The sequence below is a fragment of the Nanorana parkeri genome, unplaced genomic scaffold (assembly GCF_000935625.1).
Source record: "Nanorana parkeri isolate BGI_ZX_2015 unplaced genomic scaffold, ASM93562v1 scaffold1568, whole genome shotgun sequence".
Classification (NCBI taxonomy): Eukaryota; Metazoa; Chordata; class Amphibia; order Anura; family Dicroglossidae; genus Nanorana; species Nanorana parkeri.
The window spans coordinates 305923-321704 of NW_017307836.1; the positions used below are offsets into that span (position 1 = coordinate 305923).

Consider the following 15782-nt stretch of genomic DNA (forward strand, 5'->3'; position numbering starts at 1 on the left):
GGACATCCAGTACGTGTACCTACATGTCCCCATCAGCATTTCCTATGCTTTGCTGTGGTGCCCCTGCACTGCCAGTTTATGGCCTTGCCCTTCAGTCTCCTTCTCTGTACCTCGTATGTTCTTCCAGGTGCTGGAACCTGAATTTCCCCTACTGCTTTATTGTGATCTCCCATTATAGGATATTAGAATGTCCTCTTGTTGAGGGAACAGTTGGCACAGGCTGTGTCTGACAATGTGGCTTTGAATGTCCGAACACTACAACAGTTCAGATCTTGACTGTTCGAAAATTGCGCTGGAACCAACTCATTATGAATATTTGGGTCTAGTCCTGCACACAGCCCAGTGTTGAACTGCAGAAAATAGGATTTGTGTACTCCATGTATAATCCTCTTATGAGTCCATTAAGGGGCACATGCCCTCACTGTTTATGATCATACCACTACTATTCATGCCAGTAGGAGGGGGGGGTATCATGGGCTGACTGGGTGGAAGACTTCCTTTGTCCCCCAGTGGACTTTTTCTATACTCATGTACTTCCAAATAAAGGCTTAAGTGAGATGTGTTTATCCCAACACCTTTTTAATAGCTGGATAATTCATATTACTTTTAAAAGTCGTTTTGTCCTCACCACAGGGTATGTGCTCGCAACCCCTTGGAGAACATTCAGAATATTGTGAAGGACATCGGGCAAAGGTTTTGCAACCATTACACACAACCAACAGGAGACCAGGCTGGTTCTCATATGGGTGAGCAGTGATTTTAAGAAAACCCAGACATTTTATTGAGATATAGATGGAGATGTATATATAGAGAGAGGGAAAAAAAAATATATGTGGCTCATCTAATCTGTTGCATTTTTGGTTAACACTAAATCTAGCCATACACCTAGAGATTATCTGCAGAGTTTCTATGGTCAGATGGAAAAAGTGCAACAGATTCCTCCATCTACGCTAAACCGTGTGTATGGAGGAATCTCCCAATGGGCCGAGCTTCAGCATCTTGCTAGTCGGCCCTGTTCGCTGTCAAAACACCTGAACAATGCCTGTATCCAATCAGATTGTTCAGGTATTTTGACAGTCAGCCGGGCAGACTTTTTTTATATTGTCAGATTAAAGTATACATTTATAATGCATGCATAGATGTTGAGGTTTTCAGGTGGTTTATTTAAATGTTTGTTTTTCAGATTTTGCAGTTAACCGTTGGAAATTGGCGGAAATTTTATTTTACAAGGTTTTGGAGTCAATAGTTGTCCAAGAAACAAGGCGACTTCATGGGAAAGACTTAACTGTAAGATGGCTTTAAAAAAACATTTGGGAGTTTTTAGAAAATGAGTTTACATTTTAATGTTTAATTGGTCCATTTTCTTATAATCTTAGCATATACCGGTAGTACAGTCCTGCCATAGTGGGCAGTCTAACGTTATAACCTCACCTCAGTCTGGAGGAGGAGTAGTGCCATATTTTTCCAGCAGGTGGCAGTGCTCACTACTGAAACGCCCTTTTTTTACATTCCTGAAATACCTGGTACCGTGTTTCCCTGAAAATAAGACACTGTCTTATATTATCTTTTGGCTCAAAAAACACATTAGGTCTTATTTTCGGGGGTAGGTCTTATTTTTATTTTTTAATGTATAACAATCCAAAGTTAATGCAAATCCAAATTAAATAATCCAAAATGGCAAAGTTAAGAATAGGGTGATCAGGGCCATCAGGGGTGCCATACTTTCCATTCATTGGCACCGCTGATTCTCTCTCGCGGCTCTTCAGGTTTCCCCTTATGCCACCACCAGCGCTGGCAATGGTCACAACTAGGTCTTATTTTCGGGGTAGGTCTTATATTTTAGCAATTCCAAAAAATAGTACTAGGTCTTATTTTCGGGGTAAGTCTTATTTTCAGGCAAACAGGGTAGTATATGTGTGCTTATAGTAGAAATCTCTAACCACTTTAGGTCAGGAGTTTACCTCTTATGGGCCCAAGCAGTGTTCAGCTATGTACCTGTTGCTTTTACCAGTTCCTTTGTCATCACTTATAACGCTGAAGTGATAACTGCAGTATAAAAGATACATATATGATGGTGGATGCAGAAGTGCCATTTGGTCGGCTGAAAGAATCAATGAGCGCTGCGGGGGACCAGAAGGTTTACACTTCTGAAGTGTTAGTCTTCTGAAGAAGTCTTCGGGGGAGACCTTTTTTGGAGCAGTTTTGTATACCGGTAGTTGTGGTGGTGGTTGTTTTTGTTTTGCCCTGAATCATTTGTAAAATCCACTGATCTTCAAAACATTAAGCAAGGACACCATGCTTAACTAAGGTTCCTGGCAGAGGGGAGCTCTTCTGCTTTTCTTTCTGCAAACAGGGCATCTAACCCTAAGGTCTATGTCCCTAATGAATGCTCTAAGAAACGTTTTTGGTGTGTGTGTTTTTGTTTTACCAATTTCTCATTATGTTTGTAATCCAATTTATTAAAATATGCAAAAAGGAAAGGGGTTTTATGAAAAAAAAAGCGATATAGGGCTGCTTGAAACCATTGAGCACTAATAGATGCAAAATAAATGTACGGCAGGTTTATGACCTGCCGTACATTTATTTTGCATCTATTAGTGCTCAATGGTTTCAAGCAGCCCTATATCGCTTTAGTTCGAGCAAGACACATCCTTACTCTGGGACTAGTGGGCATCCCAAGATCACATAAATAGCAGCTTGTAGTGGGAGCTACGATTTTGTGCAATTTGCTCCATAATCTGTTCTTTTTATGTAAATTAGCCAACAGAATAAATTACACTTTTGTTATTGTCTGCAACCTTGCACTGACGCTTTCCATCTTGCAGCCTAAGATATTGTAAAGATATACAAATCTTCCATGATCTGGTAGTCATGATTTGCTGATGGTGTAAGAGGGAGAAGCTGATCAGACAGGTGTTCAGAGGGAACTTTATTTTTTATTAACGATAATGTTGATTTTTGTTCTAGGCTCTATTGGAGCAGGACATTTTCCACCAGTCGCTGGCAGCTTGCTGTCTGGAAATTGTGCTTTTTGCATACAGCTCTCCTCGTATCTTTCCTTGGACCATTGAGGTTCTCAATATAAGTCCTTTTTATTTCTACAAGGTAAGTGATGACATATTAAATGCAAGTTAAGTGAGCAGAGTTCTGTGTTTGTATTTTTTGTCATCTTCTGTATCACTGTGGAGAGAGCTGAAAAACACTTTCATTTTCTAAACTTTTCCTTTACCCAGGTTATTGAGGTGTTTATCCGCTCAGAGGATGGTTTGTCGAGGGATATGGTAAAGCACCTTAACACTATAGAGGAGCAGATCCTGGAGAGTCGAGCCTGGACGAGTGATTCCGTTTTGTGGGAGTTGCTTCGGGCAGCTGAGTCTGTTCCAACCTGTGAAGAGGTAGATGTTGTTTTATGAATCCTAAGTTTTCTACTAGGTTTATGATCTGGTTGGAGAACATGCCTAGTCATTCATCAGCTTTCAGAGATGAGAATCAGATTCTGTCAGCATTATATTATAAATGTTGGCCCTTACTGATTGTGCATTGAAAGTATTGCCAGGACTTTTGCAGTTTTATCTGCTTGATTTTTCTCCTAACTCCTCCTTTTTTATTTTTTCTCTCCAAGATGTTTCTACAACCATTTTCAATTGTTTTGGTTAGTGGTAGAGATCACACTACCTGCTACCCTCCATTCTGCAATGCTGACAGGTAGGAGTGGCAATGCTTATACCGGTGACAGGGGCCTGTTGAAAAGACTTCACAAAGCTGCTCCAAGGCAATGCATGCTTTTTCCTGGCTGGGCATGGCCTTGGAAATGTTTTGGTCTTCATGACAGACCTGTATCTGGCTGGTAAAAACTAAGCAGTGGTCGCCTCAATTGTTTGCCAGCACTAATCCAACAACTGGTATAGGAATGTGCAGCACGACCATTGTAAAATATCAATAGGCTTTGAAATTAGGAAAAGGTTGCAATGAACATTTACAGATTTATTTTTCTCTATCACTAGGTTATCATACCTAGCAACTTTGAAACGGGCAATGAAGCTGGTTTAGGACACCTTCCTATGATGCCAGCTTCCCCAATCATTCATCCACGTTTAAAAGAAGTCCGCACAGATTTTGGAGGTTCCTGTAGGCGAGGTAATTTTGGATTTGGATGAAACATTTTTGTTTCCATTGAATTTTCATGTTGTGCATGTGAAATGGCATTTAATACTTTTTTGTTGCTTTTAAACTGTTTTCTTCATGCCTTAGATTCACAGCCGTTGTCTCCATTGTCCGTTCATGAGAGGTATAACTCTCCTGCTGCTGGGAGCGCTAAAAGGAGGCTTTTCGGAGACGACGGACCTAAAGAATCACCGGTTGAGAGACTCCACACCACCCCAGAAATCACTAGGATCAAAATTATTCCTAGCCAGCCACCTGAGCAAATGTGCATGTCCCCGGACAAAACTATTCTATCTGGACAGAGGTTAACCGTACCTTTAGGAGGTAAATATTGAATATATTGCATTATGCCCTTTTTCTTATGTCAATTTCCTTGTAAAAAGCTTTGGTGTTTTATACTGTCTTGTTTTCCTAATGTTTTTTTCAGGTATTTTTAATGATGGCGGCCGGCCCTCCTCTCCAGAAAGGGAGCATGGAATTCAAATCCCCCTTAGTGCTCAAGCTCTGATCAGCCCATCCACAAAACGGCAGATCTTCCGAAACCAAGACCGGTGCCCCACATCCGCCAGCAAGCCTAAGAGAACCGGGTCTCTTGCTCTCTTTTTCAGGAAGGTGGGTACTAACTGGATTGAGTGACTCTAGTTACAATGAAGTTTTGTAATGGCCTCAATAACGGATGATATTCCTTGCTTACTCCTAGGTGTATCACTTGGCAAGTGTTCGTCTGAGGGACCTGTGTCTAAAGCTCGATCTGTCCAATGATCTGAGACGGAAAATCTGGACATTGTTTGAATACTCCTTGGTCCACTGCACAGAGCTAATGAAAGACCGACATATTGATCAGCTGTTACTATGTGCCGTCTACATTATGGCAAAGGTTTGATCTTTTCTTTCAGTTTGTATTTGCAGTAATAGTGTTTGATACTTTATTACTTTTTTTTTCTGGTGGTGGATCTGTTTGGTTTTTGCTTTGTCCTGTCTTTTAGATTTTCACAACAAGCTAGGAGAAGATTTTTTTTTTCTATGACCTAAGACAATTCTAAATGAGGATATTGGGCAGATAAGATGGTTGCAGTCCACAATAGGAGTAATTGTTTTGCTTTGGATTAGTGTTGTGTACTTAAAGCAGACCTTTACTCTCAAAAATCAATTACAGTGCATCCAGCTATGTATGATGATAACAGACATGTCAGCTGTAAAATGCTGTGATTGTGAAATACTTTCACTTGCAGAGCATTCTCTTTAGTTTGCCAACACAATGCACACTGGAATTTCCTTGTCATTAGCAGAGCATTGCTGGGAAATCTCATCTGAGATCTCCGGGAAAAGTATTTTCCTTCCCTGAGATGTGCATGGTCACATGTCCTAGTCACATGTGCTAGAAATCCGTGAAGTAATAGAGCTAGTAATCTGCCCTTGGTAAACATAGCCACTGTCAGACGACTGGGGAAGAAAAGAGAAATGAGGTATGCAAAGACTAAGCTGGCAATTATCTCGAAGTATCTGTTTGTAGATTGTCTTACTAAACATTTTTAAAGGTGTGTTTGTTATTTTAAAGATATGGGTAAAGGTCTGCTTTGAATTTTTGTGGGGCCACGAATTTCGTCCCGATTCCTGCTGAATCTGCAACAATTGGATGACTGTGTACCCAGCTTTAGCTTATGCAGAGATGTACACCGACACTCCAAAGCAAGTCAATATGCTTATTTAAATAGGCGTACTTGCCTTGGAGTGCCGGTTTCTATCTCTGCATCTATGTATTTTGGCGGTAGACATCCGCTGCACCCATTTCTTCACTGATGGACCAGCGGTTCTGAGTGCAATGGGTATATGGACTTCAGCTTTAGTTTATGGCTCTTCTGCAATAAAGTATTCTTACCAACTATTCACAATCTTTCTCAGAATGTACACTGTGTGAGCATGAGCAGCTTAGGGTACAATTTTTCCGCATATGCCGGGATGAGTGAACTCCCTACCGGATGAAGCGGTCAGTGTCAGAGGGAGTTTGTGGATGTTTCATCACTGGAGGAGGGAAGTTCTGCATCTAAGTAAATGAGATGAGAGCAAAGAGATGAGATGAATTACATGAGACCCTTTTTGTTGTCTTCTGAAGCCCTAAAGTTGATTTTTATATATATCTATAATTTGGCATTATATATATCGATTAATTTTTAATTAATACATTCCTGCATTTGGTGTCCCGTCTGAAGTTCAGGTTTATCGTGTTTCTGTCATAATTGGTATTTCTGATCTTTTATGACCTCACAGATCTCAAAAGAGGAGCGACTGTTTCAGGACATTATGAAATGTTACAGAAATCAGCCACAAGCGCAAAGTCATGTAAGTGGACTCCTTACATACATGTACTACTGTTCTGCCAATTGTTCAGGTTGTAAATCCAGTGTTCAAGTTCACCTTTGTGTGTTTAACATAAATGTGAAAAAATTCTATCTTTTAGGTGTATAGAAATGTATTATTGAAGAAGGCTGCTCAAGTGGAAAAGGATGATGTTGGAGCCAGCCAAGATGTGGAAATGATTGACTGTGGTAAGCAAATAGAAATGACATGTTTTACAATGTTCTTTCAGGTATATTGTACTATGTTTTTATCTCAGTTTTTGTTGTTTGGGCGTGTGCCTTTTTATATATGTAGGTATGTTCTTGTTGGCTATTATGTAAAAATAAATTTAGTTATATGATAGGCAATTCCCAGAGCGTTATGAAGACATTGCCTCCTTGAAAGCATTATTTGAAACTTTTGACTGAGGCTGCCAATAAGATACGGATCACTGATATGGCTATTTCAATTGCCTGCATGCGGCTGTACCTGCCTGAACTGTGGAGCAGGCCGTGATGGATGAAAATAAACAGATATAGATATGTATATAATTCAAAAATAACGCCCAACAAGAAAAATAAGCCAAAACTATCATGGGTTCATCAGGGATATAGAAGAAGTGGGGTAAGGGGGTAAAAGCCCTGCCACTAGGAGGATGGACAATAAGCAAGATGGGCTTCCCTTTTGTGGAATACACCCGGCTTCACTATAGTTTCATTTACATTTTAGTCTGTTTTTAAAACTAAGCGTGAAGGGTTTTATTTTGTATATTATTTAGGACAAGCCCTTGCCTTTTTTGTGTAATTGTTTTCATAACCATTTTCTAATTGTCAGTATCCTTCTCGGATACCTTTCCCTGTTTATAAGTCTGTGTACAACACCATAGCCTATGTGCATCTGTCTGCAATAATGTCTTTGTGTCTCCTTTCTTAGAATCAGATGATTGTGAAAACTTGAGACATGTTGATGATGATGGTACGGCCAACCAAGCAGAGCGAGGAGACCTCATTACATTTTATAACAACGTCTATGTGGAACGGGTTAAGATGTTTGCACTTAAATACGCAGCCAGCAACAGTGAACATCTGGTATGAACTTTAATATCACACACACACACAAAAAATACTTAAATGCCAGGCTATGTTAAAACATGTGCTTATCCATGTATCAAGTAACTGATACAGTTCTTAGTTTTTAGTTTTATAAGATGGAGGGCAAGCTGCTATACATTCTTTATAGTAACTTATCCTGTAAACTCCATCTGAAATTTTGTATCACGATGAAAGCTGCGTGCCCACACCAGCTGCTGAAATTGCTGAGTGAGGCAAAGATCGGATGACTGACTTAATTTTAAATGCATTCTCTCTACTTCTGACCATCTTCCTCTTCTCTGACCATCTTGGCATTCTAAATCGGTGTTTCTCAACCTTTTATAGCCACGGCACCCTTTATCCGCCTCCCGGCCGATGTAGTTAAACGGCCACCCGAGAGCTTCCTGGATGTAACAGGCCGTCAAAAGACAGCCTGTTAGATCCGTCCACTCCCACGCGTCGGGAAGCTCATTTAAAAACAGGCAGCGATGCCTGTTTACATACAAGCGATCCGCCGGCTATAGAGCAGACGGATCGCTTGTATGAGGTGCCGATCGTGTAAACACCCCGGTCAGCAAGTAGTTAAAAGTGTGCCAAATCTTGAGGCACCGCAGTCTAAAATTTAGTAATATGTGGTCTCTACAAAATCCATATCAGACTCTTATCAGAGATAAGGGTCTTGTATGGATTTTAAGGGGGGTTCCCATAAAGAAAAACAAAGTGGGGTTTCCTCTTCACAGCCCCCTTTTTTGACACCAGTCACCCCCTCTCACACTAGAAGAGGTGTCTGCACCTTGTCGTAGTATGAAGCTGTTTTGAGAGGCGCTGCTTTAAGTGGTAACTTTTGATTATTTGTTCTCCAGAGTTCTGGCATCTATTAGGAAATAGGACTTTGTATGAAATAATTGTAATCAATTATGTAATACAAAACCTAGTCAATACTTTTTTTTTGCCTCACTTCCTGCCATGGTGACATTTGTTTCATCAGACTGGAACCCTGTCAGCTTTTTATTGCAATATATGTCCATCTTCCCTGTCTGATGAAGACATTATCACTGACATTAAGTAAGGTGGAATCTCTAATGGAGCCTTGGATTGTATAAAAAATCCAACAGGGGTGCTAATCCTTCACTCTGCTCAAAGATGGGTAGGGGCAATAATCAACAGTTTTCAGGCTTTGCAAATGCTAGCCAAAGGAAAATCACATTCACCAGGTTTTTACCCAAGTATTGAACTGGGTGCTTGCTGAATATTAAAGGTAAATCGATCCCTCCGGTAAGGTTTATATACAGCAGTTCTGACTTGGTGAAACAAAGCATTTGATTGGTATTCCTGTTTATCGTTGGCAAATGCTGCTTTAAACATATTTGGCTTTAATACAGAGCGTCTCTTTCTGTTTTTTGTTTTTATCCCTGTGTGTGTGTGTGTATGCACTATAAATATTTATGTTTTATTAGGTTGCGGCTCCTCCTCTGTCGCCATTCCCGAGCATCAAACAACGACCTGTTTCTCCTCGCCGTGTGTCCCAACAGCACGCCATTTATGTGTCTCCGCACAAGAACACTGGCTGCCTGACCCCCCGCACAGCTCTGCTTTATAAATTTAATGGAAGTCCATCTAAAGTAAGTTCCGCTCAGTCTCCCAATCTATATCAGTATTAGCTTTAGAAAATGGCCCTTGCAGAAGTGATTGGTGGCTTTTATTTAAACCATATCTGGATTTAAATGGGGTCTAATTTCCACAGTTATAATGTACAAGTCAATGGGACTTGTTGAATTTGACCTTTTCAGGAAGTTGGCAATAGCCGCCTCCACATTTTGTAAGTAATGTCGAACTTTTCTTATGCTCATATTTTTACATCTTATGTTGACTGTATTTACAGGTTCACTTTAAGGCCTTCCTCATACAAATGTGACGTAGGGATGCAGCTTAGCCCCACTTGTCACTGGGGGGACAAGATAACTGAAAGCTCTGTCTAGTGGATGAATGATGGAGATATTACTCCTTCGCTGATGGAAACACAGCAGAATTTAAGCCGTCAGCAAGGGAGAAACATCTCACTAGTCCAGCAAGCAAGAGTGACATAGAAGCAGGCAATGGACCATTAGTGTACCCTATATAGTAATCCAGTTGTTTTTTAGTAAGAGGCACTCTAGTGCAGGGGTGCCCAATAGGTCGATCGCGATCTACCAGCCGATCGCAAAGCTAATGCTGGTAGATCGCATGCCTGCTCAACAGGAGGAGAGCGGCAGGGATAGGATAATCAGCATAGTGAAAGAGGAGGCAGCTCTGTATATCTTCATTGTCATGGGAGGGGGCGGGAGTTGTACTGAGCCGGAATGATAGCACACCGGCGGGACTGATCTTTGCAGCTCTGCCAGCATTGAGTTAAGTCTTGGGGGAGCCGCAGCAGCTAAGAGGACCTATCGAGGTGTGAAAGAAAGAGGCAGCAATGCTGACACAGTTTGGGTATTACAGGTAATAGTCTCATAGTTTAGCTCTCTGATAAGTGTGCTATGTTTGACTTTAGGTGGCCGTGCACTATGCAAATTTCAGCCGTTTTTTGATGAACCAGCTCAAAAAAATGTGCACAGTGGGTACCGCTGTCGGCACCCTTTCTGCTGACATCCCTCGATCAGCTGATTGAAGGAGCCATTGGGAAAAAATTTCTACGAACAGAGCTGGTAGCCAATGAGCTGCCGGCTCTGTGTGTAGTGTGACAGCGGCTGATGTCAGAATATAAAGAACACGGCGGGTATTCCTCGATCAAAAGTACTCATAGCATTGATGGGAGGAATCTGCTTTTCCTTTTTCCCATTCAGCCCGCATGTTAAACAAAACAAAAAAAGAAATAGCAGTGTATGGCTAGCTTTGGGCCTGTTCACACTAATACGTATGAACGTACTGTACCATGCAATCACACCTACCCTGTGTTCTGGTGCGGGAGGTGTGTTGCAATGCCATTTGTTGGTAGATCTCATTGAGCTGATCATTTGAAAAGTAGATCTTAACACAAAAAAAATGTCATTTGTTAAAGGGGAAACTTCACTTTTTGCAAAATTATGCTTTTTTAAAGATATTTCCTCCACCCAGCTCAGTGTAGGCCGCATACATACTAAATACTTAAGTCCGACTCCGGAGCTCATTACTGTGCAGCTCTGCCCGGCTGCACACAGCCTTTGCACAATAAAGCACAGCACATACTCTAGTCATTCTGTGAATACTTCCCCAGCCACCCAGAGGATTGTGGACCCAGCCGTTGGAATAAAGAGAGCAGCGCACATGGGCCGCAGGCAAAAGACACGCTCAAAACTCTTTTTGGCAGACCCACATAGTGAAGATCTCTGTAGCGCGGTTGCATACGGGTATTTAGTTGTGTCTTACACTGGGGGAGTGGAAGGAAGCTTAAAGAAACAACTTTATAGAAAGTGAAGTTATCCTTTAATGCCAGATACAATGATGTGCCTTAGTGCTTGCCAAACAGCCTCCACTCACCTTTGTAGTAACAATAGGCATCATACAAGCTTGGTAAAGGCCATTTAACTTGAATGGGTACTAGGCCAGATTCTGAAATTCTGGCCTGGCGGACTTGCTGAACTGAGCTGTGAAAATGTGATCACCATAGAATAGACAGAACCATACTGCTTGGCAAAATGCATATGATTGGAGCAGTGCGCTGGATTTGTGTGCAGCCGCTACGACTTCTTTTTCTATATGAAGCCTAAAGAATCTATTTACTTCTGTGGTCTTTAATTAAGCAACAGGACATAGTGACTGTATACAATATAAAAAGCCATGCCGTATTTATTTATTTTTTTATCCTTCATCTCTTGCTCACAGTTGCTTTCCTTTTTCAATTTTAGAGCCTTATGGACATAAACTGCATGATTAAGCAGGAACAGAGAAGCCGTAAGCGAGCAATAACAATCGACAGCGATTCTGAGTCCCCAGCTAAACGCCGGTGCCAGGAAACCGACGATGCCTTACTGAAACGCCTTCAGGATGTTGTGAGCGAAAGAGCTAACCACTAATGGCTAGAAGTCTGTCTGCACCTTTTTTCTGTACATTGCACTATGTTACAGCCATAAATACTACACTGGGACTTATTTATTTAGGATAAAAAGCATGTTGCTCATAGAAGCCAAATCTTTTAAGTGCCTATAAAGAATAGAAAGGATTTTGGTGGTCATGCCCAACATCTCTACTTCTCTTGTTCTAAAGTTTTTATAAGGAAGCCCCACAGTATTAATAATTTAGTATCATTGAATAGCATTTAATGCCCCGAATGTAAAAAGGTTAAATCTTAGGACATTTTTTGTCTGCCGAAATTGAGTATGATTATATTAATTCTGGTGCTATTATGAAAGCAAGAGCTCCCTGAAGCATCATGGCGGTGGGTGTACCTGCATTAGTGTCAACTGGTTTTTTTTTATCAGATGGATGGATCCAGCCTAAGAGGCCAGCAGTTACCACAGGGGGACTTTTAATTATATTTTTTGCACATTCTACAAAACTTGGCTTTTGTACTTTAAAGGTCAGTCTACCGGTGAACTCCAAGCTCTTTATGGCTGATTTTGTTTTTTCTTCTGTACACATTTGCATGTTTCTGCTCCATGATACAGGAAGGAAAAAAAAGTGGATTATTTTGCATAAGGGTGAAGTTTGTGGGCGCCATCTGTGCACAGCATACACATTTTCCTCAGTTGTATCCCTTTAAGAACGCTACAGGAAACCGCAATACTTGTTGATCTGGAGGAGTCCAGGGAGTTTCTAATGTTCTGTTTTGCGGTGACATGGTGTCTCGTATGTACTGTAATTCTATGCAAGAGTTGTCAGCCCTTCCTGAGTTCTCCCCTACTGGACTACAGTCCTCTTATCTTCCTAACAGGAGGCAGGTTCTGTAGTCCAGAGAACAAATGGTCAGGTCTTGGGATTTCAGTGCTGCAGTGTCACTGTGTCCAGCTCATTACAGAAAGTTGGCGCTCCCTGGTTTTCTGTCGGGATCGACCAGCATTTTTGGTACTTGCAGCCATTTTATAGAGGCAGTACATGGGGAAATATGCATGCATTGCAAATGTTTTTTGTTTCCTGGACATACACTTTAAAAATACACGCTTTTGGAGTGTAGGCATAAAGTTATGCAATGTTGCATAATATGAGTTTTAAAAAGCAAAGCAGCATCCTACATTGCAATGTCACTATGAGTGTATGCAAGCTTGTGTATATACATGGTTTTAGCTACCTATAGTATAGTTTTACAATCCCCTTGTTGATTTGAGAGTGTTCATAAGACACTGTAGCTTTGCCAAGTACATCCGATATCTATAGATGACAAGTTGTTTTTTAGATTGGAGCCAAGTATGTTTTTATTAAAAGCGAGTATTTTAGTCTTCTGCAGCAAACACTTTGCCCATTTTATATTCAGCTTTTTTAACAGTCTCCTCCTCATGACAAGCTCATTTTACTGTGCATCTAAAGCTAGACAATGTTGTGTAGTATCTACACATTCCTTATTTTTGTAACTTTTTATGAGTTGTACATAATGAAGTGCTTTATTCTGATTCTTACATGGAGTGATATCCTAAAGACTCCTGTAAGGGTCCCAGGTTTCTTTGTGTCATTTGCACACATTTGTATAAATGTACAATAAACACTTCCTTCCTTTTCGTTCTGCTGTTGTCTGTTTTTATGAATACTCATTTTGTATGTTTTGAGGGATTAAGGTTGTTTGTGTCTATAAGTAATGAGTGTGGGGACGGTAGGGTGGTGTGGTTTGCCTGGTTTTGAGTCCTTTGGAACATGATTAGTCATGAGCCCAGGTAAGGGGGAGCGATGTGCAGGTCACTGGCTGCCTAGCAATGTGTATGCATGCGACCAGGTTTTTTCCATTTGCACCTGCAGTCCCTGTATCTGATCTGCCCGTGGCCTTTGAGCCCTTCGTTCCTGAGACTGTGAGTCAATTACCAGATTAGCTTGCCTCCAAGAAGTTTGTCTTCTGCCATAACTCCCAAATTATAAGACCATTTTGGCTCATATTGATGTGATGCACACCACTTGGAAATTTGTCGGTCACTCAAGAGTCACAAAGGGAGGGTGACTGACTGTTGCTGATCAGAGGGCAGGCTCCATAAAGAGAACCTGTTGCCTCCAATTGCCTTAACATAGGGACTTGTTAGCCCCTCGTGATGACAATAAAGTTTAAGTGAAAAAAAAATCCAACCCTGCTGCCCCGTCATCTGCATGGGAACAAACGCACGCATAGGGCATTGTGCTGCCCCTATTCCACTGTGTGCCATATTGTGGTAGCTGGGCAGCAGCGCTTTAACTCGCACAATGTGCATTTAAAGGTTAAGTTCACTTTCCCATGTAATAAGTCTGCTCTGCCTTTGCTTTCCACGTCCCTCTATTCTCCTGCATTTGCAGGTGCTGGATGTAATCTAATATCCAGACTGTCAGGTGAGTGGACCAAAAACTGACAAATAGGTTTGTATAATTGATACATATATATTCTGTATCAAATGTATTATTTGATAAAGTTGAATATGATGCAATTGTCCAATTGTATGGATTTAGAGGACTTTTTACACCAGGATTGTATTGCCTATGGTATCAAAGTACCCTATGTATATGTAATCATGATGCTTGTCATTTCACTAGATTGCAACAAGGTGGATATGTGTACTAATGATTTTATTCAGACATGAGTTTGTAAAGTTTTTTTGGCACCTAAAATGCCGCATTTGTTCTGTTTTTATGCAATTCCCAGGGGTGTGGTGCCAGGCTCCTACACCTTTCACTCTCCCTGCATAATATATTGCTGTTGGGAAAATTGAATTACCCACTTCAATCTGGCCAACTCCCCTCCGCTATACTTGCCTTTCGGCGAGCAGTGCTCTCTGCCACTATCGGTGTACTATCGCCGTCCAGTGCAGACTCACTATGGATTTTGAATTTCGCTGGCAAATTGCACAATGTAACAAGAAGCGCTTCTTGTTAAAATTTAGTTTAAAATTAATTTTTTGCATGACAAGTAGATTGTCATGAGGGACCAGTGGATTGGGCCCCCGCTTTAGTCCTTGGACAAGTTTTTTTTTTTTTTTTTTTTTTTTTCAACACCCCCTGCTTGTGTAAAGGGTTAATTGCTCAGTTATCCTGCCCCAGTGACACACTCAGTCTGCTGGAGGTTGAATTATTGCCACACGCGTTGGAAAATCTGTGCGCAGGGTGGAGTGTAATCACACAAAGGACGTTACCTCGCTGACTCCTTCCAAAGCAAATGTTTTTATATTATGCAGCTAAAAATACTTTCGCGCAGGTAAACTCGTTGTTTTTTTGGTTCCATTTACTGCAAGTCCTGTAACGTGGGGAGGGAAGTTGAGCATCCAAAAGATTCTCATGGGAGACCGTCCGCTCCAGAACATGTCACGTCCTTAAAGGAGTTGGAGTCCCAGCATCTCATATCCTGTTATATCATCAGCATTGTGATAGGAATATTATGTCATGTATTTCATAATACAATCAAAGCTTACTTGAAAAAAATCCATTATTATGTAGTGAGCCTTCTGTCTGCCCATCACTTTCACCAACTTCCTGGCTTACCAGTGCGCTTTGCATCACTTTCGCTGCTGCTGGATGTGATGCAATCTCCATTTGCCAAGACTACATATCCCATCATGCATTGCTTCCAGCAAGCAATGATAATGTTGTGTTGTTCAGACGGCAGGATTACTTGGAGTGGTGACGCAAGGAAGTGTATAGTCACTGGGCTGAGTGAAATGGTGTCACTGCATTGAGGAAGTCCATCCTATGGGCATCTTCAATAAGTAAGTTTACAAACTTTTAGGTGGGTGTGGTTATTAGGAGTGGGATAGAATTCAATATAGAAATACAGATTTAGTTTCTTTACCATAGATACCCTTTAATTCCACATGTAGATCCATGTAGATCCAGATAAAACCAAGTTCTGTGCCAATCGCACAAAACAAAAGCTTACATTAAAACATTGTAACTGTAACACTGCGTATCCCAAAAAAGCCCCCTCACCGTCCTCGGTCATGGCAAAGTTTGGAGATTCATTTGAAAAAGCTGGTCCTGCCTGTGAATGTTACCATGATGGAGGACCCTGAGGTGGCACTTTTGGGATCTGCAGTGTTGTAGTTGTGTTATGAAAGTGACCAGTGACTGCACTCG

The 15782-nt window shown here is 41.2% G+C and overlaps 1 protein-coding gene across 2 annotated transcripts in view; it reads left to right on the top strand.

Annotated features, from left to right (window-relative positions):
• The window catches only part of RBL1 (RB transcriptional corepressor like 1), a 21268-nt gene extending 9561 nt beyond the window's left edge, over positions 1 to 11707 (top strand). For both annotated transcript variants that reach the window (XM_018570658.1, XM_018570657.1), the window contains exons 10-22: positions 634 to 746; positions 1184 to 1287; positions 2968 to 3105; positions 3234 to 3395; positions 4005 to 4137; positions 4252 to 4488; positions 4592 to 4776; positions 4865 to 5041; positions 6433 to 6504; positions 6623 to 6710; positions 7441 to 7589; positions 9050 to 9214; positions 11456 to 11707. In XM_018570658.1, the coding sequence (XP_018426160.1) occupies positions 634 to 746; positions 1184 to 1287; positions 2968 to 3105; positions 3234 to 3395; positions 4005 to 4137; positions 4252 to 4488; positions 4592 to 4776; positions 4865 to 5041; positions 6433 to 6504; positions 6623 to 6710; positions 7441 to 7589; positions 9050 to 9214; positions 11456 to 11623 (1891 nt within the window). In that variant the 3' untranslated portion in view covers positions 11624 to 11707. The remainder of the gene's footprint in view (positions 1 to 633; positions 747 to 1183; positions 1288 to 2967; positions 3106 to 3233; positions 3396 to 4004; positions 4138 to 4251; positions 4489 to 4591; positions 4777 to 4864; positions 5042 to 6432; positions 6505 to 6622; positions 6711 to 7440; positions 7590 to 9049; positions 9215 to 11455) is intronic.
• The last annotated feature ends 4075 nt before the right edge of the window (positions 11708 to 15782 follow it).